We start from the raw sequence: 23,616 nt of genomic DNA, 5'->3' as shown, positions 1-23,616 counted from the left end.
CTGTGCTATATACACCAGATACGGTAAGAATAAAATAAAAAAACCAAATTGATTATGTTTGTATCAAATTTAATACCTGTTGATTGGTCTTCACATAATTGATCTTCACAAGAACATTGTTAGGTATACATATTTCTTATGATAGCGTGTCTTACCATCCTATTTCAAAGCCAAGAAAACAGTGGGATGTGTGATGTGAGTGGGAGAGACAAGGATAGAAATTAGCTTTCTGATCACTGAAATGGACGGTAATAGGATTTTGTTGCTGCAAGAATCAGGGGAAGAGGTATGTGAAACGATATGGCAGTAACAGACATCCAAAGGGACTGAGGAGGAGCAGGAGAGGAAGACCCACCTGGAATCCAGAATCAATATGAGGTTTCTGGGGATAGAAATATAACAAAACAACATACTTCTGAATTGGTTTTCAACAAATTACAGAGAAAAACTCCAAACCCAAGTAGGTAAAGATCATTTAGTTAAAACATATATCTATTACATCTGACGGCTTTTGTAGAACTCTAGTGTTTTGTTAATACTGAAAGTAATCTACTGCATGATACCATAGTGAATATAAGATACACCATTGTTTTATGCATCATTAAATTTTTAAAAATGCAGCCAATTAAATATAGCAAGCTAGCAATCATAACATGCATCTTGATTTCCAAAATGATAAAATATTTTAAAATATTGATGCTGAAAATGGCCTCTGTGCACTGGTGCCAAATTGAATCTTGGAGACAGGGTTTTGGGTGAAGTAGAAAAGAATAGCTTTATTGCTTTGCCAGGCAAAAGGGGACACAGCAGGCTCGTGCCCCTCAACAACTGTGTGTCCCAACTTGGGAGGATTTGTCGAGGAGTTTTATAGCAATGGTTCAAGGGCAAGGTTGCTGATAAGATTATGGTGCATGCAGGGCCTCTACTCCTTTAATCTGGTCTCAGGTAATCACTTGATGAGCTTCTCTGGTTCCTTTAATCTGGCCTCAGGAGATCTTCTCTGGAATGAAGAATGCTAATATCTTCCATATGTTGGGGGTTTTAGTTCTGTAGAAGAGCTCAAAGATATTGTTATGTATATCCCTTGAAGCAGAACCAGGACCCTGCTCCAAGGCTGCACTATTGTTTCTCTTTTTTTAAACATTCTTTTTTTATTTTTTGATTAATTAATTACTTTTTTTGGCTGCGTTGGGTCTAAGTTGCTGTGCGTGGGCTTTCTCTAGTTGAAGTGAGTGGGGGCTACTCTTCATTGCTGTGTGCGGGCGTCTCAGGGCTTCTCATTGCGGTGGCTTCTCTTGTTGTGGAGCATGAGCTCTAGGAGCGTGGGCTTCAGTAGTTGTGGCATGTGGGCTCAGTAGTTGTGGCTCACGTGCTCTAGAGCACAGGCTCAGTAGTTGTGGTGCACGGGCTTAGTTGCTCCATGGCATGTGGAATTTCCCAGACCAGGGCTCGAACCCGTGCCCCCTGCATTGGCAGGCAGATTCTTAACCACTGCACCACCAGGGAAGTCCTACACTATTGTTCTTTGGTTGCTCCTCCCTTTTCTCTGCATCCCCTCCCTTCCCTGATTAACAACTGTTCGAATCTGCCCTTTGGAACTCAGGGAAGGTCATGGAGGCTGGATTCTATTTCCCACAAACAAGAAACAGGGGACATGGAAAGGCTTCCATGCCCAGGAGCCCCACAGGGTCCTGCTTGGTTTCAATATGAATCTCAGAAGAATTAAATGTCATTAATTATATCCTCCAAATATATTTTTATGGGACTGAGCAAAACTCGTGCACATTAGTTGATGAAGTTTATTGCACAAAAGACAAGCTTTTCTAGCTGGTTAAGGATCTTGATCATTAGTTGTGTGACAATCTGGGAAAAATATGAATTTTATAAACTGTCACAAGGAAAGCATGGTACTTCAATATTTGGGTATTTTACTCCCAAGAAATATTTTATGTAAGTTACATCAAGGGAGATATCCCAAGTATGTAATGTTATAAAGATTTTTTAATATTATGTTTTAATATGTTTAATATTATGTTTAAAATTATGTAATTTTGTATGCTTGCTTCCTTGCAATATTTCTTAGAGAATAGAAAGAAACATGTTTATAAGTACTCTGATGAAAGGAAATGTTTTTATTGGATAATATCATCATCAATCACCTGAAGCATAAAAGAATCAATTACTAGGTCATGTACAAGGAACTTAACAAAGAAAGAACCTTTCTCTTGAAATAAGGGATGGTCTCTAGTCTGCTTGGTTACATTTAAAAACTCAAGGAAAATAACAAAACCAGTAAAGACCTGAGAAACTAATGTGGGAATAATACCTGATTAAAATGTAATGTTAATGTTGATGGAAATAAGATCAAGTCAATAACACACACTTTTGATGCATGTTTCATTGTGAACAACTCACTGTCTTGTTAAAATAACTTTGTAAGAAGAAAGAAGTATACCTGACTCTTTGGCTAAGAAACGTTCTAAAACAAGGGAAAAGCATACTTTATTAGGAATCTCAAGACCTACGTTCCAGTTGTAGATCTGCTGATAAATAATTATGTTGAATTACAAAATTGAATAATTACAAAATTCAACTTATTTAGGCTTCAGTGTCTTCTATAAAATAAACAAACCAGAGTAAGTGACATGATGTGTTAAAAAAAAATCCCTTTCTACTCGAATAATTACAAATATAAAGAGGGAGTAAAAAAACGATCCTATTATCAAATTGACTAAATTTTGTAACATAAAGTTAGTATAAAATATGCATAACATTTTGGGACAAATATCTGATAACTTTCCCTGTCAATAATCCCATCCCATCATCCCCTCTACCATTTTCTACTCAGAAAGTAGAAGGATTCTGTTGAAAATGCATGAGAAATCAGGGAGATTACCACTTTCTAATATGATGGAGTACCTTGCAGCCTACCGAATCTTCCTGTGAGGGAAAAATAGTTAAACTCAAATAAAAAAAAAATCTGGCATTTAAAAAAAATTATTTTACTACAGTATACTTGATTTACAATGTTGTGTTAATTTCTGTTGTACGGCAAAGTGATTCAGTTATACATATATATGCATTCTTTTTCATATTCTTTTCCAGTATGGTTTATCATAGGCTATTGACTATAGTTCCCTGTGCTATACAGTAGCACCTTGTTGTTTATCCATTCTATATATAATAGTTAAATCTGGGATTTTGAAGGGATCCGTGAACTACCAAGATGGAAGGAGCCAAAGTCCTGGAGAGAAGGGAACTCGGGAATGTGGGCTTGACATTCTACATTGCTTTAATTCTAAAATGGGGAGAAGAAGAGGCAGAGAATCCAAGTAGGAAGCCAAGCAAGGAACAGTGGGTGAACAGAATTGTCAGTGGTCTTACAAGACTGGGAAGACAAAGATGAGAGTTCATGGCTCTCATGCCAGCCAAGCCAAATTCCAGAAAATAACGGAAGCACAGAGAAGTTGGCTCAACCTCAGTACTGACTTTCACTTTGAGACATTTGGTGATTTGCATGTGACCTACGCCTGGTTAAACAAAGTGGAAGGCTCAGGTAAGAGACTGAGAAACTAGGTAGAGCCTTCAAGGGTCTCATTGTCCTGGGGAGATGAAAAATAGGACTCAGTAACTGCCAAGGACTAGGGACCCGTACAAACCCCAGGGCCAATATAGAGGTAAATCTAAATGAGTTTTACCTGTGCAGAATAATAAAAATAAGGTCACATTTGGTTACATATGTATGTTAAATATGTAATTAAATATGTAACCTGTATTACATATAGGTTACTTATATTATTAAAATATATGACAGCAATAACCCAAGACATGAGAGACATACGGAGTTATAGTTCTAAGGTCAGAGCATTGTCAGGCAAGTGACATAATTAATAATGTATATTAGATCATAATAAGCCAAGGAAGCACATTTTAATCTCAAAGATATTCTTAAAAGAATAATAAATAAGCTAATCAAGGAGAAAATTGGAATATAAAAATATTCAGTTCTTTTCAGAGAAGACAAAAGAGTAAAAAGAAAAAGAACATATAAAATAACTATAACATGGTAGATTCAAATCCAAATATTATAATTATATTAAATGCCAGAAGATTAAATATTCCAATTGAAAGGCAAAGATTATCAGTGAATGAAAAGAAAAATACCTATAATTCTGCTTACAAGACACACAAATAATGAGCAAACAGTAAAAGTTAAAAGGATGAAGAACTATATACAATGCAAATTGTGTGTTGACAATATGTGGAGAAATTGGAACTCTTGTACATTGTTGGTGGGAATGTAAAATGGTGCAGCTGCTATGGAAAACAGTGTGCAGTTCTTCAAAAAATTAAAAACAGAATTACTATATAAGCTAGCAGTCCTACTTCTGGGTATATATTGAATTGAAATCAGGCTCTCAAAGAGATATTCATACTCCCAAGTTCATTGTAGCATTATTAACAGTAGCCAAGATATGGAAACAACCTAAATGTCCACTGACAAATAAATAAATAAATGTGATATATATAGCATGGAATATTATTGAGCCTTAAAACAGAAGGAAATCCTGCCAAATGTGGTAACATGGATGAACCTGGAGGATATTATGCTAAGTGAAATAAGCCAGTCACAGTAGGACAAATACTGCATGATTCCACTTATAAGAGGTATCTAAAATAGTCAGACTCATAGAAGCAAAGAGTAGAATGGTGGTGCCCAGGGGCTAGGGGAAGAGGGAAATAGGTAGTGACTATCCCGTGGGTCTAAAGTTTCAGTTATGCAAGATGAATAACTTCTAGAGATCTGATGTACAATATAGTCTCTATAGTTAACACTACTGCATTGTACACTGAAAAATTTGTTAAGACAGTAGATCTCAAGTTAAGTATTCCTGCCACACACACACACACAAAAAACGGGAGAGACAGGAGAAAACTTTTGGAGATAATGGATTTCTTTTTTAATTGAATGAAAGTTTCTTTAAATTCTACAGTGCTTTACAGTTTTCAAAACTTTCACACACATGATTTCATATAATCCTATAATAACCCCCTTTTTAAAATCCTCTACCCCTATCTTGCCCCTCCCCCTTTACTCTCCCCACTGGTAACCAGTAGTTTGTTCTCTATATCTGTTATCCTGCTTCTTTTCTGTTTTACAACTAGCTTGTTGTTTTTTTAGACTCCACATATAAGTGGTATCATACAGTATTTGTCTTTGTTTGATTATTTCACTTAGCATAATGCCTTCCAGTCCATCCATGTGCTGCAAATGGCAACATTTCATTCTGTTTTGTGGCCGAGTAGTGTTCCATTGTGTGTGTGTGTGTGTGTATATATATGTATATATATATCACGTCTTCTTTATCAGTTCATCTCTTGGTGGACACTCAGGTTGCTTCCATATCTTGGCAACTGTAAATAACACTGCTATGAACATTGTGGTACATGTATCTTTTCAAATTAGTGTTTTTGTTTTTTTTCAGATGTATTACCCAGGAGTGGAATTGCTGGGTCATATGGTAGTTCTATTTTTAGTTTTTTGAGAAAATAATGGATATGTTTTTTACATTGATTATGGAGATGGCTTTGCAAGTATATGCATGTGTTCAAATACATCAAATTATATACATTTAAAGAAATGACACTGCCGTTTGGTGGAAAAAGGATGGCCTTTTCAATAAATCGTTCTGGGTTTTTGAATACTCATCTGAAGAAAAACTGACTGTTGCCTCTTGCTTTGTAGCATACATGAAAATGTATTTCTGATGGATTATAGGTCTAAGTGCTAAAAGCAGAACAGAAGATGGAAGGGTACCTTTATTACCTTGTGGTAGGTGAAAATTTATTTATAGAATATTAAAAGCAGTATTGATAAAGGAAAAAATATAAATATCAGATTTCACATAAGTTAAAAACTATTATTCGTGTGAGGGTTATATTAAGAATATAAAAATACAAATCACCAACTGGTAGAAGACAATACATCTCTCTGACAAAGGCCTTGTATCCAGAATATGTAATTCCTATAACTCAATGGGAAAAAAAGACAATCCAATTAACAAAATGCACTGTCTGTCTCACCCCCAAACAGAGATATCCAAATGGCCAATGAAGAAACAATAATATACTCAACCTTATTGTTTATCAGGGAAATGAAAGTTAAAACCTCAGTGTCAAAATTAGATACTATTATAATACACCAGAATGCCTAAAACGAAAGACTGATAATACTAAGAGTTGATGAGGATGTAGAGCTACTGGAGCTCTCATACAGTGCTGGTGGGGGTTTAAAATGGTAGAACCACTTAGAAAATTGTTTTAGCAGTATCTAATAAGAGTGGATATACTCTTACCATTTGATCCAACAATTTCACTCCTAGGTATACACCCAAGAGGAACAAAGGCACGCATATGTGCAACAAAAACATGTACAAGAATTTTCAAAGCAGCATATGTTAATAGCCTCAAACTGAAAATTCCTAAAGGTCATTTAACAGTAAAATAGACACATGAAAGTTGGTATATCATACAATGGAATAATATACATCATTGAGAAAAAATGAGTTACTGCTACATAACACAATTAACTCTCACAAGCTTATTGTTGAAACAAGAAAGCTAATGAAATATACAATGATATTTATAAGGAATTAATAATACACAAGTTAACCTATGATGATGGAAGCCAAGATAATGATTACTTCTTTTTTAAAAATTTTATTTATTTAATTTATTTATTTTTGGCTGTGTTGGGTCTTCGTTGCTGCGTGTGGCCTTTCTCTAGTTGCAGAGAGCGTGGTGCTACTCTTTGTTGTGGGGCTTCTCATTGTAGTGGATTCTCTTGTTGCGGAGCACGGATTCTAGGCACGCGGGCTTCAGTAGTTGTGGCTGATGGGTTCTAGAGCGCAGGCTCAGTAGTTGTGGTGCACGGGCTTAGTTGCTCCGCGGCATGTGGGCTCTTTCCAGACCAGGGTTCGAACCCATGTCCCCTGCATTGGCAGGCAGATTCTTAACCACTGTGCCGCCAGGGAAGCCCTAGATAATGATTACTTCTGGTAGCACTGTTAATGACTCGGATGCGAAGAAGGTGGGATTTTTGGCTGCTAGTCATATTCAGTGTTTTGATCTTGGTGGTAATTACATGGATGTGTTCACTTTGTCTCATACTTGAATAAAATATTTAAAAGACTCATTGGATTCTAGATAACAGGGTGACAGAATTTATCTTTAATATTCTCAAAGGAAATGTCAAATCTAAACTGAAGATTCATAAGGGAGATATTAGCTGCCTCCCGTTTTACCTTTAAATAAAATATATGAAATATCTTTGAATGTGAGACAATAAATTAGATTAAAATATATGGTCAAGTTGCAATTAAAATCTGAAGATTAAGCACCTTTGCACTGTATAAGTCAGGGTAGAGAGTCTGATTATTTAAGAAAAACAGTCTATATGTAATGAACTTTGAGATAGCAGAATGTCAGAAATTATTAGAGAACTTGATATAGATGTAACAAAATATGTGGAGTGAGACACTTTCTTTTATTCCAAGCAGAGGGCACTACTGCTTACTTTATTAGTACTAAATATATGGTACGCTTATATTTTGTTAATTGTACTTGAAAGATGAATTAAACATATTTATGTTCAAACTAATTTTTGAATAGCAATCTAGCAAAATATTTCCCCTTCGTGTGTGTGTGTGTGTGTGTGTGTGTGTGTGTGTGTGTGTGTGTGTGTGAAATGTACAGAATGCCAAAATCTTTTTCTGGAAACATAAAGCAGTGTCCTGTGTTGTGTCTTCCCGGCTCTGAGGTGGCATGACTGGTTTCTGGGTGAAGGTCTTTGGTCATTTCACCAGCATACAAGGCTGACCTGCATCATGACAACAATCATTGATTAACCAGTGATGCTGGCAAGCATAAAAAAATGAATGATGTCAGATATTTTACTGACAGCATCCACTAAAGTATGAAAGTTACAAATATCATAGAAGATCAAGAAAGAATTTTGATTTCCTGCAAATGTAAATACCAGTGCTTCTTAGTAGTCTTTAAAAATGTTTTGTAGTTGATTAAACTAGTCTTTTGGTGATTTGTAATTGTGAGAAGCCATTATGCCTGTCTACTCATTTCTGAAGGAGGGAGAGAGAGAAAGAGAGAGAGAGAGAGAAAGAGAGAATCTATCACATGGAATAATTTAATGTGGAAAACTGGGAACATCTTATTTGCCTTCATATTTTGGTAAAGTGATGTGCATTTGTGTGTATGCATCATTTATTTTCTCTTTCTAGGAGAAAGATGCAAAGGCAATTATTTTCTACTCTACTTTCTAATCTGAATGGCTTTAAAAATACGAGAGAAGGATGAGAGGAAAAAAACCATCTTTTCAGACTATGTAAAGTGAAGGTCATTTTGTTTGAACACTTGCCTGATTATCCCTTTTGCTCTGCATGTCAAATCTGCCACTTTTTCTCATCTTCACTGCCACCCTTCTGGCAAGTCATCATAAGCTCCCACCTGAGATCTTTTTAAAAAATTGTTTTAACATCTTTATTGGAGTATAATTGCTTTACAATGGTGTGTTAGTTTCTGCTTTATAACAAAGTGAATCAGCTATACATATACATATATCCTCATACCTCCTCCTTCTTTCATCTTCCTCCCACCCTCCCTATCCCACCCCTCTAGGTGGCCACAAAGCACAAAGCTGATCTCCCTGTGCTATGCGGCTGCTTCCCACTAGCTATCTATTTTACATTTGGTAGTGTATATCTGTCCATGCCACTCTCTCACTTCATCCCAGCTTACCCTTCCCCCTCTCTGTGTCCTCAAGTCCATTCTCTACATCTGCGTCTTTATTCCTGTCCTGCCCCTGGGTTCCTCAGAACCTTTTTTTTTTTTTTTTTTTAGATTTCATATATATGTGTTAGCATATGGTATTTGTTTTTCTCTTTCTGACTTACTTCACTCTGTAGGACAGACTCTAGGTCCATCCACCTCACTACAAATAACTCAGTTTTGTTTCTTTTTATGGCTGAGTAGTATTCCATTGTATATGTGTGCCACATCTTTATCCATTCATCTGCTGATGGACACTTAGGTTGCTTCCATGTCCTTGCTATTGTAAATAGTGCTGCAATGAACACTGTGGTACATGACTCTTTTTGAATTATGGTTTTCTCAGGATATATGCCCAGTAGTGGTATTGCTGGGTCATATGGTAGTTCTACTGTGAGTTTTTTAAGGACCCTCCATACTGTTCTCCATAGTGGCTGTATCAATTTACATTCCCACCAACAGTGCAAGAGGGTCCCCTTTTCTCCACACCCTCTCCAGCATTTACTGTTTGTAGATTTTTTAATGATGGCCATTCTGACTGGTGTGAGGTGATACCTCATTGTACTTTTGATTTGCATTTCTCTAATGATTAGTGATGTTGAGCATCCTTTCACGTGTTTGTTGGCAATCTTCTATGGAGACATGTCTATTTAGGTCTTCTGCCCATTTTGGATTGTTTGTTTTTTTGATATTGAACTACATGACCTGCTTGTATATTTTGGAGATTAATCTTTGTTGGTTGCTTCGTTGGACATATTTTCTCCCATTCTGAGGCTTGTCTTTTTGTCTTGTTTATGGTTTCCTTTGCTCTGCAAAAGCTTTTAAGTTTCATTAGGTCCCATTTGTTTATTTTTATTTCCATTTCTCTAGGAGGTGGGTCAAAAAGGATCTTGCTGTGATTTATGTCATAGAGTGCTCTTCCTATGTTTTCCTCTAAGAGTTTTATAGTGTCTGGCCTTACATTTAGTTCTTTAATCCATTTTGAGTTTATTTTTGTGTATGGTGTTAGGAAGTGTTCTAATTTCATTCTTTTATATGTAGCTGTCCAGTTTTTCCAGCACCACTTATTGAAGAGGCTGTCTTTTCTCCCTTGTCAATTCTTGCCTCCTTTATCAAAAATAAGGTGACCATATGTGTGTGGGTTTATCTCTGGGCTTTCTATCCTGTTCCATTGATCTATATTTCTGTTTTTGTGCCAGGACCATACTGTCTTGATTACTGTAGCTTTGTAGTATAGTCTGAAGTCAGGGAGCCTGATTCCTCCAGCTCCATTTTTCTTCCTCAGGATTGCTTTGGCTTTGGGGTCTTTTGTGTTTCCATACAAATTGTGAAAATTTTTGTTGTAGTTCTGTGAAAAATGCCATTGGTAGTTTGATATGGATTGCATTGAATCTGTAGATTGCTTTGGGTAGTAGAGTCATTTTCACAATGTTGATTCTTCCAATCCAAGAACATGGTACATCCTTCCATCTTTTTGTATCATCTTTAATTTCTTTCATCAGTGTCTTATAGTTTTCTGCATACAGGTCTTTTGTCTCCTTAGGTAGGTTTATTCCTAGGTATTTTATTCTTTTTGTTGCAATGGTAAATGGGAGTGTTTCCTTAATTTCTCTTTCAGACTTTTCATCATTAGTGTATAGGAATGCAAGAGATTTCTGTGCATTAATTTTGTATCCTGCTACTTTACCAAATGCATTTATTGGCTCTAGTAGTTTTCTGCTGAAAGATCAGCTGTTAACCTTATGGGGATTCCCTTGTATGTTATTTGTTGCTTTTGCCTTGCTGTTTTTAATATGTTTTCTTTGTATTTAATTTTTGATAGTTTAATATATAACTTGGCATGTTTCTCCTTGGATTTATCCTGTATGGAACTCTCTGTGCTTCCTGGACTTGATTGACTATTTCCTTTCCCATATTAGGGAAATTTTCAACTATAATCTCCTCAAATATTTTCTCAGTCCCTTTCTGTTTCTCTTCTTCTTCTGGGACCCCTATAATTCGAATGTTGGTGCGTTTAATGTTGTCTCAGAGTTCTCTGAGACTGTCCTCAATTCTTTTCATTCTTTTTGCTTTATTCTGCTCTGCAATAGTTATTTCCACTATTTTATCTTCCAGGTCACTTATCCGTTCTTCTGCCTCAATTATTATGCTATTGATTCCTTCTAGAGAATTTTTAATTTCACTTATTGTGTTGTTCATCATATTTTGTTTGCTCTTTAGTTCTTCTAGGTCCTTGTTAAACGTTTCTTGTTTTTTCTCCATTCTATTTCCAAGATTTTAGATCAGCTTTACTGATCATTACTCTGAATTCTTTTTCAGGTAGACTGCCTATTTCTTCTTCATTTGTTTGGTCTGGTGGGTTTTTACCTTGCTCCTTCATCTGCTGTGTATTTCTGTCTTCTCATTTTACTGTGTTTGGGGTCTCCTTTTCACAGGCTGCAGATTTGCAGTTCCTGTTGTTTTTGGTGTCTGTCCACAGTGGGTAAGTTTGATTCAGTGGGTTGTGTAGGCTTCCTGGTGGAGGGGACTGGTGCCTGTGTTCTGGTGGATGACGCTGGATCTTGTCTTTCTGGTGGGCAGGGCTGCATCCGGTGGTGTGTTTTGGGGTGTCTGTGACCTTAGTATGATTTTAGGCAGCCTCTCTGCTAATGGGTGGGGTTGTGTTCCTGTCTGGCTAGTTGTTTGGCCTAGCCACCTGAGATCTTGAAAGAATCTTCTAAAAATTTTGTCCATTTGTGGTTTACCCCTCCTTAATCCTTTCTCCATTCCAGAGAGTAAGTAATCATTTTAATGCCAAAGGGCATTGTGGAATTCCCTTCCTTAATACTCTTGATTGATGTCACATTGCGTTAAGGATGAAAACCACATTCAGAGTGCATCCTTCAGAGTCCTGACTGATGTGGTCCCTGCCCACGTCTCCAGCTTCATCTCACAGAGCCCCTCCTTCTCATGCTGCTCCAGCCACAGCCACCTTCTTGCAGTTTTTCATACACTCCTGACTCCTTCATTCCCCAGAGAGTCTGTTCATACTTGGGACAATCTACCTCCTATTCTTTTCTCATCCACCAATGTAAAAGTCTCTCTGCAACATTTACTGTTCCATTATAATGCACAGTGTATGCATTCCTTTGTTTATTCATTTTGAATCTCCCCATCCCTCTAGAATGCATGTTCCATGAGGCATATGGTTGTTTTGGTTTTCCTTATATTTCTAGTGGCTAAGACAATGCCTGGCATATAGCAAGTGTTCAATAGGTTAAACGAATAAATAAATAAATAGTTAAATAAATCTGATACAAAAATATCAATCATAAAGCAAAATTACTAGTTTTATCTTATTATCTATTCATTTAGGATTTCAATTCAGATTTATTTCTAATATATTAAAAAAACCCTCCTGTTTCTTCTCCATTTAACTCCTATAGTTTAGAATTTTGAAAGTAGAAGGAAGATAAATATCGCTAAATTAAAATTTCCCATTTTATAGATAAGGGAGACTTTATGGAATTTATTGGGTTATTTATCCATAGGGTCCCCACTTGAATTTTTGTGGAAGACAAGGGTAATTGCAGTATAAGCTTTCTCTGTTATAGCATTATATATATTCTATAGAATGCAATATATTTAGGGAACAGATTGACTTCTGTGTATTCAGACATAAAACAGCATCGTGCCTTAAAAAGTGTTTTACAACAGACAAAATGTTTAGAAGGTAAATACTTTTCCAGATCATACATATCAAAGCTTTTAGGCATAATCTCTGTTTTCATTAATTCATGCTGAACATTGTAAATTAAATCAGACAGTTCCTTTCCAGGTGTTTTTCAAGTTGTTTTTGATTGATGTTTTGATTATACCTTTTTCTAATTTCCCTAATATTTAGGTAGTGTTTGTACATTTCCTTCAAAATGTATCATTTTCATGGTAGAGCTCCAGAGCTGCTGTGCAAAGGATAGGATTTTCCTCTGAAACTCTGGGTTGATCACATGAGGTTATCTGGACAAGAAGTTGATCTGGACTTGGGTTTCCCCCATTTTCGTCCAGCTGAAGGGGTAGCACCTAATCTCAGCATCCTTCAGAACCTGTGGCTTTTTTCCCAGTTAAGACATCCCATAACATCATATCCCCTCTCTATACCTGTGCGTATGCTTCTTCTGTTCTTAATATCATCTTTATCTACTCCATTTTTCAGAGCTAAATCTTACTCGTGCTTTGGGTCAGAGCATATTTTCCTGATGACTGTGCGGCTGGGTTAGATGCTCCTCAAGCACATTCTTAGAACTTTTCATACTATCTCTGTCACAGTCTTTATCAAAGTGTACTGTGATGCCAATCACTTTTCTGCTTGCTATGAGAAGTCGGAGTTTTACTGCGGACCTGGTCTGGGTCTGTTGCTCACCCAGTACTTAACACAGTACCTGTCATGTTTCTCAATAAACATTTGTTGCATGAAGAAACTGCCACTTAACAGCATAATTAAAAAAGAACACTCAAAAATACCAAAATTTATCCTACATTTTATAAAGGTAAATGTCCTGCAGATGAGCATGAGGTAAGCATTCTTTTTCGGCTTTAGATATTATTAAAGAGGAGACGCAGAGGGAGGAGATATGGGGATAAATGTATATGCACAGCTGATTCACTTTGTTATAAAGCAGAAACTAACACACCATTGTAAAGCAATTATACTCCAATAAAGATGTTAAAAAAATAAAATTTTAAGATTCTAAAAAAAAAGGGAAGCAGCCATACCAATATTCGCTAACATCTCTTGTTAGCACTTAATGACTCACAGGATTTATATTTGACACCGAAGTCAATCTAAAATCACAAGTTAAGGTAAAATATATTCTTTTAGATCAGACTGATAGAAGTATAGGGCCAGGGTAGCAATTATTTTTAGATTTGCATTGGTCTGATATTCTTTAACTTTTATGTTCCCTCATTATTAATGACACCCAGAGAAAAATCTGGAAAGCAAGAATTCACTAGCATTTTAATAATCACTTTTCCACTCTCTTGGCCACAATCCATTGGTACATTACTATCCCTTCTTTTGGTGTCTGTGATGTGTGTTATAGCTAGAATGATCATTAATTCTAGGCTTCCCCTATGGTCCTAGACTAATTATGAATAGTGTCCCCCTTTTGCTCCCAAAAATGTCCTTAATTAAATGACAAATTACATACTCATTCCAATTACAAAATCAGAACTAAAAGAAGTGGCTGAATTATTTGCCTTGTATTCTTCCTGTGTTATCCTTTGCTGTTAGAGAGGGGTGATGTGGATTCAGCAGCAGGTGTGGCTGATCAGTATCTTGCTCTGCCAGTGGTGTGAGCCCTTTGATGCTTTAATTACTTTGAGGAGAGGCAGGGATGGAGGAGAGGGCTGGTCGTTTGCTCCAGGCTTTGCCTGTGTCTGTCTAGACTGGAGGATAAGTGACCATGATCTCACACAACACACCTCTGGCAACTTACACATGCAGGAGTGAATGTGAGGGAGGCTGAGAGAAAACAGCTTTTATCGAGGGCCTAATATACTATATGCCAGTGATTCATCTGGTCTGGGTCTTTTGCATTTATTACCTCATTCAGTTTTCCCTACAGCTCTCTGAGATAGATATGTTCATGTCAGATTTACAGATGAGAAAACTGAGGCTTAGCCAAGTGAGGCAAATTTCCGATGGCCACACACACGTGTTTTATCACGTTGGGTCCTGCGTGTGGAGAGAAGATGGGTGGTACTAGTGTGTAAGTTATCAAGTGTAAAGGTATCTGCCAAGTTTCCTTACACCAAAACTAAGTGTGCTAGGCACAAAATGGTACTTCAGTTTTACTTATGTTTGAATTTCTATTAATTCCCCTGAGAATGAGCATTTTTCCCTAAGAGACACAATATGGCCTCTGAGGCCTTACCTTCCCCGTCCCCGCCTCCCCCTCCAGACTGATCTCACTCCAAACACACCCCTCACTCTGTGTTCCAGCCACACTGGTAGTCTCTCTGTCCCTGGAATCCAACATGTTCTCTTTCTACTCCATACGATTGTGCACATTGTTCCCTTCACGAGAAAGTCTCTTCTGCCACCATCGCCCATGTTTCTGCCAGCCCATCCCTGGGTTATTGCTTCCCCAGTGAGGTCTCTTCTGGCTTCTTAGTCCCTTTGTCACATCCTGTTATAGCATATGTACTTCCTTTTTGGTAAGGTGCATTACACCTGCAATTTCTTACAAGATTTACAACGGCCAAGGTGATATGATGCGTACAGAATACCACCATATTGCTAGTACTTGGCACATCGTATTCACATATATACAAGCCAGCATTAAATACTGGTATTCCACCTGCTTGAATGTGGTTTCCAGTTATTCAGCCTGACAGTACCTTCATGTCTAAAGTGTAACTAAACATTTTGTAAAAATTTTCAGCATTAAACAATATGTTCATGAAAACAAACAGAACCAAAGAGCTTTAGCTACATGTGTTGGAAAGACTTTGCACTTATTTGAGTCCATGAAGATAAAAAAGAAATGCATAAGCCTTTCTGTTACTATGGAATTGTTTTATTTTATTTGTGAACGGGTTCACCAAAAGCTTAATTAGCACTCTTTAGAGCAAGGAAATAATGCCTGACATGGTTCACCATCTATCTGGAGCCAAATTAAAAAGAAAAATGTAAGGTGTGAAAACTTGGAGGCACTCAGAATGTATCAATTATTTATATTAACATTCATTATCTGACTAAAAGGCAGGATAAAGGCTTTGGGGGAATTGTAGGGTATATATAATTTCTCTCTAATTATTCTAATTTACTGTAATTAAGACACTAAAATAATCCTAAGAGAAAGCAGTAATGTCTTTTAATATCAACTGAGAGGGAGGGAAGTTATTTTCGATTTTTAGCTTTATTTACTATAACTTTTCAATATGAGAGAAAGACCAGTCCTGACTTGTTTTAAAATTATGGTTTTTAGAACTCCTAACGTGAAATTGGATAAAGCACAACTCAAAATTATAACATTTAAGTTAAAGTATTTATTAATTTATAAAGTCTGTCTCATCAATGCTACATATGAACTCTATTAAGATCATGACTTACAGAAAAAAGGCACCTTTAATATACATTTTTCATAATTTAAAGAGTAGAGAAAATACAAAGAAATAAGTATGAGTTAGCTATCCTCTCTGCAGAGGTCATTTCCAGATAGTGATAAGGCTTTGGAAGGCAGAATTACAACAATAGATATAAAAAATATGATATTTATTATTTAAAAAACCCACAGGAACTATCAAAGTAATGCCATGCTGTATTTCCCCTTGTGTAATTTTGAATCCATTTCTATTATAGTTGGGTTGTCTTGGATTGAAAGAAGCATGGTTTAAAATGAAAGTCCACACCATTATTACTAGATGCAGGTTATGTTACCACTCAAGCCGCTGCCTCTGGGATTTGGGCACCTTGGAAGCTGAAAAGGTTTTAGGGCACCCTGCCAGTGGTGTAGGCACAGCATGGAAGTATGACAACTTTTGATTATTCAAAGACCTTTCAGATGAAGGTAAGTTGAGGCTTTATTTATGAGGTATTTTTATGACACCTACTTGTTTGAGTACTGTTAATTCCTAGCAAGTCAGGGAAAAGCTATGTTTTTAATCTTTCTTTTCCCAGAATATCCAAAGCAACATCAGATAGAACGATGTTTATCTTTTGAAATTTTTTCACTGGGAAACATAACCTATAGAGAGAGTGTATACAATATATCCGCACAGTGTAAAGAATAATACTGACGATTAACCCCGATATAAGCACCATCCAGTGCTTCTGGAACCCTCCATCAGCTCCTTCAACCTCCTCCTCTCTCTGAGTAATTATTGTCTAGGATTGTGTGTATTCATTCATTTACTTTTCTTTATCTGTTCACCAGAAATGTAGGGCATCCTTGAATAATATTGTTCAAGTCTGATGTTTTTGAACTTTAGAAGAATGGAAATGTAATATGTATACAGCAATTTGCTTTTTTTGTCACTCAACATCGTATTTTTGAGATTTATCCATCCTGATGTGTGTAGCTTAATTTATTTCATTTCACTGCAACCCATTACATGAATGCACCAAATTCCATTGTGTGAATTGTTCAAATTCTATTGCATACATTTCATTGTATGAATATATAAGATTATTTGTCCATTTTACTGTTGCTGAACATTTGAGTTATTTCTAGTTTTCCTCTTTTAGAACAACGCTACTGTAACCACTAAGAGCAATCCTATACACACCGCTGGTGCACACTTGAGGGTTTTCCAGAATTGGGGGTTTAATAGCTAGGAGTGGAACTTCTGGGTCACTGGTCACTGGTTGTTCAACCTTACTTTATAATGCCAAATTGTTCTCTAAATTGGCTTTTACCAATCCCCACATTAATTAGCACTGCATGAGTGTTCCCACTGTTTCATATAATTGGTAAACAATATCTATTCTAATTTTTCCAGTGGACTGAAAATTATCCAAGAGAGAGAAAATTTACATATAGTTTTGTTTGGGATGAATTTAAATTAGTGCTGTACGTGTTGCAAGAAATGTCTGTATTTTTAAATACAGAACTACATCCATACTTGATTATAAAATTGCTCCGCTTATGGCATCAAGGCGAGTCTATAAACATGCTATGCACTGATTAAACAAAAGAAAAAAGAGTTAAGATATATTACACGCTGAGACATCAAAATCTTCCTGTCACTTACAGTTAAACATTACAGTTAAACAGTTAAAAATTATAGACACTTGTTGGGGGAGAACTCATGCCTTATATGTCAGAAATATGTAATTAGTAGCAAGATATTCTTAATAGGAAATGTATTTCAGTAGATTGATTTTGTGCATTTAGCTACTGAGAAGGAAGGACACATAAAAAAAGAGTTATTTATGAACTTTATTCCATAAATTGATGCTTCAGTCTTTATAGTATAAGATATATGTATATTCATATATGTATATATTTGTATGTCTGTCTCTATGTATATGCATATATGTATATATTTTGTCAGATGAAGGAAATATACCAGGAGTATTACTTTATATCAAGTAGATGAGGCATGTAATTTATTTACAAAATCTGTAACAAGGAAATTGTTAATGCGTAATTTATCATCTGCTAACTTGACATTCTGAATAACTTCAATATTAGCCCTAAATATGGGTCTAAGTCTTCCTATTGTGAGATAGATGGTATAATTGGCAATTAAATGAGCTCTATGTGTAGCTCAATATATGGAAGCATTCTGCTATAGAATATGTATAATCTGTAACTCAACGGCAAAAGCACAAACAATCCGATTAAAAAATGTGCAGAGGATCTGAGTAGATATTTTTTCCAAAGATTTACAGATGGTCAACAGGTACATGAAAGGATATTCAGCCTCACTAATCATCAGGGAAATGCAACTCAAGTTTACAATGATATCACCTCACACCTGTTAGAATGGCTATTATCAAAAAGATAAGAGAGGGGCTTCCCTGGTGGTGCAGTGGTTGAGAGTCCGCCTGCCGATGCAGGGGACACGGGCTCATGCCCCGGTCCGGGAAGATCCCACATGCCGCGGAGTGGCTAGGCCCATGAGCCATGGCTGCTGAGCCTGCACATCCGGAGCCTGTGCTCCGCAACGGGAGAGGCCACAGCAGTGAGAGGCCCGCATACCACACACACACAAAAAAGATAAGATAAAACAAGGTTGGCATTTAAAAAAAATTCTATGCAAAAACTTTTTTTTAAAAGTTTAGTAATCTCATAAATAGAAACACTAAGTGGGAATTTCACTCATAAAACTCCTTAGTAGGGATTCCCTGGTGGCGCAGTGGTTGAGAGTCCGCCTGCCGATGCAGGGGACACGGGCTCATGCCCCGGTCCGGGAAGATCCCACATGCCGCGGAGTGGCTAGGCCCATGAGCCATGGCTGCTGAGCCTGCACATCCGGAGCCTGTGCTCCGCAACGGGAGAGGCCACAACAGTGAGAGGCCCGCATACCACAAAAAACAAACAAAACAAAACAAAACAAAACAAAAACTCCTTAGTAGGTGCCTTAGTAAGATGTGAGGAAAGAGAACCCCTGTGCACTGTTGATGGGAATGTACATTGGTGCAGACACTATGGAGGTTACTCAAAAAATTAAAAATAGAATTATCATATGATCTGGAAATTTAACTTCTGAGTATTTACCTGATGGAAATGAAAGCATTAACTCAAAAAGATATATGCACCCTCATGTTCATTGCAGCATTGTTTACCATAGCCAAGACATGGAAGCAACCTAAGTGCCCATTGATGGATGAATGGATAGAGAAAATGTGGTATAAGTATACAATGTAATATTATACAGCCCCCAAAAGAAGGAAAACTTGCCATTTGTGACAACATGAATAAACTTGAGGACATTACGCTAAGTGACATAAGTCAGACAGAGGAAGACAAACACCATATGATCTCAGTTATATGTGGAATCTAAAAAAACAAATAAACAAATAAAAAAATGAACTCATAGATATAGAGAACAAATTCGTGGTTGCCAGAGGCTGGTGGTGGTGGGGTAGGTGAAATGGGTGAAGGGGGTTAAAATGTACAAACTTCCAGCTGTAAAATAAATAAGTCGTGAGGATGTAATGTACAGCATGGTGACTATAGTTAATAATACTGTACTACATATTAGAAAGTTGCTAAGAGACTAAATCTTAAAAGTTCTCATGACGAAAAAAATATTAAAACTATATATGGTGATGGATGTTAACTAGACTTACCATGGCAATGATTTTGCAATATATACAAATATTGAATTATTATGTTATATACCTGAAACTAATATGTCAATTATATCTCAATTAAAAAATATATTATTGCAACATGACAAACTTTGCCCTCTGATGGCAGTAACGTATTAAGGTTAATTTTCTGATTTTGTTGCTTGTATTATTGGCATAAATAAGAATGTCTTTATTTGTGGGAAATATACCTCAAAGTTTTCAGGGTAACAGGGAATCAGGTTGGCAACCTATTTTCAAATGGTTAAGGAAAATAGTTACTTCTACTATACTTGTAACTTTTTTCAAACTTTCTAATTCTTTCTAAAAATATTTAATAAAAAGGATACTACTAAAATAGAGTGCTACTAAAAAAGACATAAAATACTCATTATACAACATATTCCTTTTAATTAACTAAACATATTTTAATATCTATTTAAATATGTGTTGATTGAACTATTTATAAGAATACTTTTAACAGTGAGAAAATCATCTTGTCTTGTAGGCCAAAGCTCCCCAGAGACCTACATTGTGCTTCTTTCTCTTTACCTCTGTTGGGTATAAAATTCTCAGAATACCAACCTGCATTTTGGCAAGTCTTACAGTGGGAAAAGCACATTATTGCAACTTACGCTTGCTATGGTTGAGAGCAGTTTATTATATTCCTTTTAATTCAGGGGTTCCCAAACATTAGATTGAACCCTACTTTAGATATTGTAATTTTCTTTTCATCTTTTTAAGTGTGTTTCTGTGGCTATACTTCATGTTTTGCCCTGTTGGTCTCTACGGCTTAGGCGGGATTCCCAGGCATTGGGTGGTAGTGTTGGTGGCAATACCATGCAGTAGTGGCCTTCCTAATAATTCACTGCACATTTAATCAGAGTTTAAGGTTCCCACAACCACTTAGATCCCAAGCCTTGAAAAATGAAAGTTTGTCTCCTGTCAACACAGCAAAAGCTCATTCATCTTTAAAGGCTTATCACTAATGTTCACTTCTTCCAAGATTTTCTCAGTTCTCTAACTACCCCCAACCCCCCACCCAACCTTAAAGTCATGTTCCATCTCTTCCAGATGCTTCCATTGGCATGGATCCTCCCTTCTTGGGAGCCTGCATCATAGATTTCAGTTTCTCTAGTTTAGCACTTGGCTCAACCTACTCACTTTCAGGGTCTTTGTGAGGAGGTAGCATGTTTGAAGGTGAAATGGAGCAGGACCTTAGAGTCCTTGCCCCCCATGTCCTCAGCCTGCCTTTTGACTATTTAAAAACTTTAGCCAAAGAATAAGTTTAATCAGAGAAGTGACAAAATACTGAAACAAGGAAAACAGTCCAACAGACTAAATAATAATAGTTTAGTCGTTAAGCATAGTCCAGGACCTTTAGTTCCTCTTCCAGGGCTACAGAAATATTCTGAGCCATATCATTTGAGCTGTCTTATGGATACTAAAACCCTCACCAAGTGGAAGAAGTTAATTACATTATTACAAGATTGTAGCCAAGACATAAACTGCCAGTAATTCTGAGAGCTGACCTCAAATAAATAGTAACAAACCGACCCTGGAAATGAAGATTAATTATACTTAAAACAATCAAAATGAGGCTGATCAGACTACCGCATAACCAATTTCAAGATGACTGTCAGAGCTGACGGTACTGCTTCCGCATGTAGCACCCTCCCTTCACCTATAAAAGTTCTTGCTAACTGATGCCAGCGGGGAAAGTTGGCCTTTGGACAGGAGTCTACCGCCCCACCCCCAGTAGCAGGCATCTGAACTAAAGCAAACTTCCTTCCCACCAACCTTGTCTCTTTATTGGCTCTAGAACGGCGAGCAGCTGGACCTACTTTAGGTAATTGTTCGGCGTCCAACGAGAGGCCCTGGTCTCGCGAGATCTGGCTACCTGGGGTTTTCCCCAAGTAGAGCAGCTGGCCAAAACAACGCGATAGGATGCCTGCGAGGAAGCGGTATCCCGTGTTTAAGGGCCTGATAGGGGTTGCCGAAACCATTTGTTTCAGGTATCCTACCAGTTTCTCCCCTGCTTGCCACTGGCTGCCAACGAACGCTTTTCTTTGGTGGAATGTAATGATGCGTCTGGACGAACTGACGAGCTCGAACACCAAGTAAGTCCATCTGCGTGCACCCGGGCAAACTTCTCTTCTGAGCGCAAAGTGGTATTTGGGCATTTTGCCAATTGCTTCAGACGTGAGTCTGATGCTGAGTCTGTTTGTGAGCACTGAGGGTCGTTTGGTTGTTTTGCAAGTTGGTTATTAAATGGGTCCGATGCTGAGGCCTGTTTGCGAGCACTGAGCGTCGTGTGGGCGTTTTGCCAGTTGGTTCTGACGTCTGTCTGACTCTGAGGGCTGTTTGCCAGCACTGAGGGTCATTTGGGGGTTCTGCCAGTTGGTTCTGCCGTGTGTCTGATGCTGACACCGTTTGCGAGCACTGAGGGTCGTTTGGGGTTTTGCCAGTTCTGACTTGTGTCTGACGCTGAGGCCCATTTGAGAGCACTGAGAGGCGTTTGGGTGTTTTGCTAGTTGGTTATGAAATGTGTCTGACGCTGAGGCCCATTTGCGAGTAATGAGGGTCGTTTGGTTGTTTTGCCATATGGTTATGAAATGTGTCTGACGCCGAGGCCGTGTGTGAGCCCTGAGGGGTGTTTGGCCAGATGGTTATGAAATGTGTCTGACCCTGAGGCCTGTTTGCCAGCACTGAGGGTCGTTTGGGGGTTCTGCCAGTTGGTTCTGATGTGTATCTGATGTTGAGACCCTATTGTGAGCACTGAGGATCGTTTGGGCATTTTCCCATTTGTTTCTGACGTGTGTATGACGCTGAGGCCCGTTTTTGAGCATTTGAGGGTCATTTGACAATCATTTGCTCACTGATTGTCAGTTGCAGGGTGGGGCATCGGCCTTTGGAAATGAGTCCACCCTGCCACCCCCAGGTGCAGGCATCCAAAATAAAGCAAACCTTCCTTTCCACCAACCTTGTCTCTTTATTGGCTTTCAACAGGCGAACAGCTGGACCCACTTTAGGTGAGGGTTTGGCGCCTAGCGCGAGGCTATGGTCTCGCGATATCTGACTCCTTGGGGTTTTTTTCCCGGTAGGGTTGCCGGCCACACCAAAGTGCTATGATGCCTGTGAGGTACCGGTATCCCGTGTCTAAGGGCCTGAGAGGGGTTGTTGAAACCATTTGTTTCGGGTATCCTCCCTGTTTCTCTCCTGCTCGCCACTGGCTGCCAACGAACACTTTTCCTTGGTGGAATGGCAAGATGCATCTGGACGAGCTAACGAGCTCCAACACCAAGTAAGTCCATCTGCGTGCACCCGGGCAAACGTCTCTTCTGAGCACAAAGTGGTATTTGGGCATTTTGCCAATTGGTTCAGACGTGTGTCTGACGCTGAGGGCTGTTGGCTAGCACTTAAGATCGTTTGGGAGTTCTGACATTTGGTTCTGACATGTGTCTGATGCTGAGGACTGTTTGCCAGTAATGAGGGTCGTTTGTGGGTTTTTGCCAGTTGGTTCGGATGTGTGTCTTACGCTGAGGCCTGTTTGCCAGCACTGAGGGTCACTTGGGCGGTCTGCCAGTTGGTTCTGATGTGTGTCTGACGTTGAGGCCCGTTTGGGAGCATCATTTGGAGAGTTGGCCTTCGGAAAAGAGTCTACATCTGCACCCCCTGTTGCAGGCATGCGAAATAAAGCAAACTTACCTTCCCACCAACCTTGTCCCTCTATTGGCTTTAGAGTGGCTAGTAGCTGGACCTACTTTAGGTAAGTGTTTGTTGCCTAGTGCGAGGCTGTGGTCTAGCTATATCTGGCTCCTGGTGTTTTCCTCAGGTAGAGCTGCTGGCCAGAACAACGCATTAGGATGCCTGCAAGGAGCCGAGAGGGCCTGAGAGGGGTTGAGATGGGTTGTTGAAACCATTTGTTTTGGGTATCCTCCCTCTTTCTCCACTCTCACCTCTGCTGCCAATGAACACTGTTCCTTGGT

At 38.1% G+C, this 23,616-nt stretch overlaps 1 protein-coding gene across 1 annotated transcript in view; it reads left to right on the top strand.

Moving 5' to 3' along the window:
- The window catches only part of LOC309963984 (uncharacterized protein), a 212,132-nt gene extending 188,863 nt beyond the window's left edge, over positions 1-23,269 (top strand). The window contains exons 4-5 of the mRNA XM_082842580.1: positions 21,643-21,747; positions 22,732-23,269. Coding sequence (XP_082698706.1) covers positions 21,643-21,747; positions 22,732-22,935 — 309 coding nt within the window. The 3' untranslated portion in view covers positions 22,936-23,269. The remainder of the gene's footprint in view (positions 1-21,642; positions 21,748-22,731) is intronic.
- Positions 23,270-23,616: the final 347 nt, after the last annotated feature.

Source organism: Leucopleurus acutus, assembly GCF_964270905.1.
Source record: "Leucopleurus acutus genome assembly, chromosome: 7".
NCBI lineage: Eukaryota > Metazoa > Chordata > Mammalia > Artiodactyla > Delphinidae > Leucopleurus > Leucopleurus acutus.
This window is presented reverse-complemented; position numbering and strand designations above follow the sequence as displayed.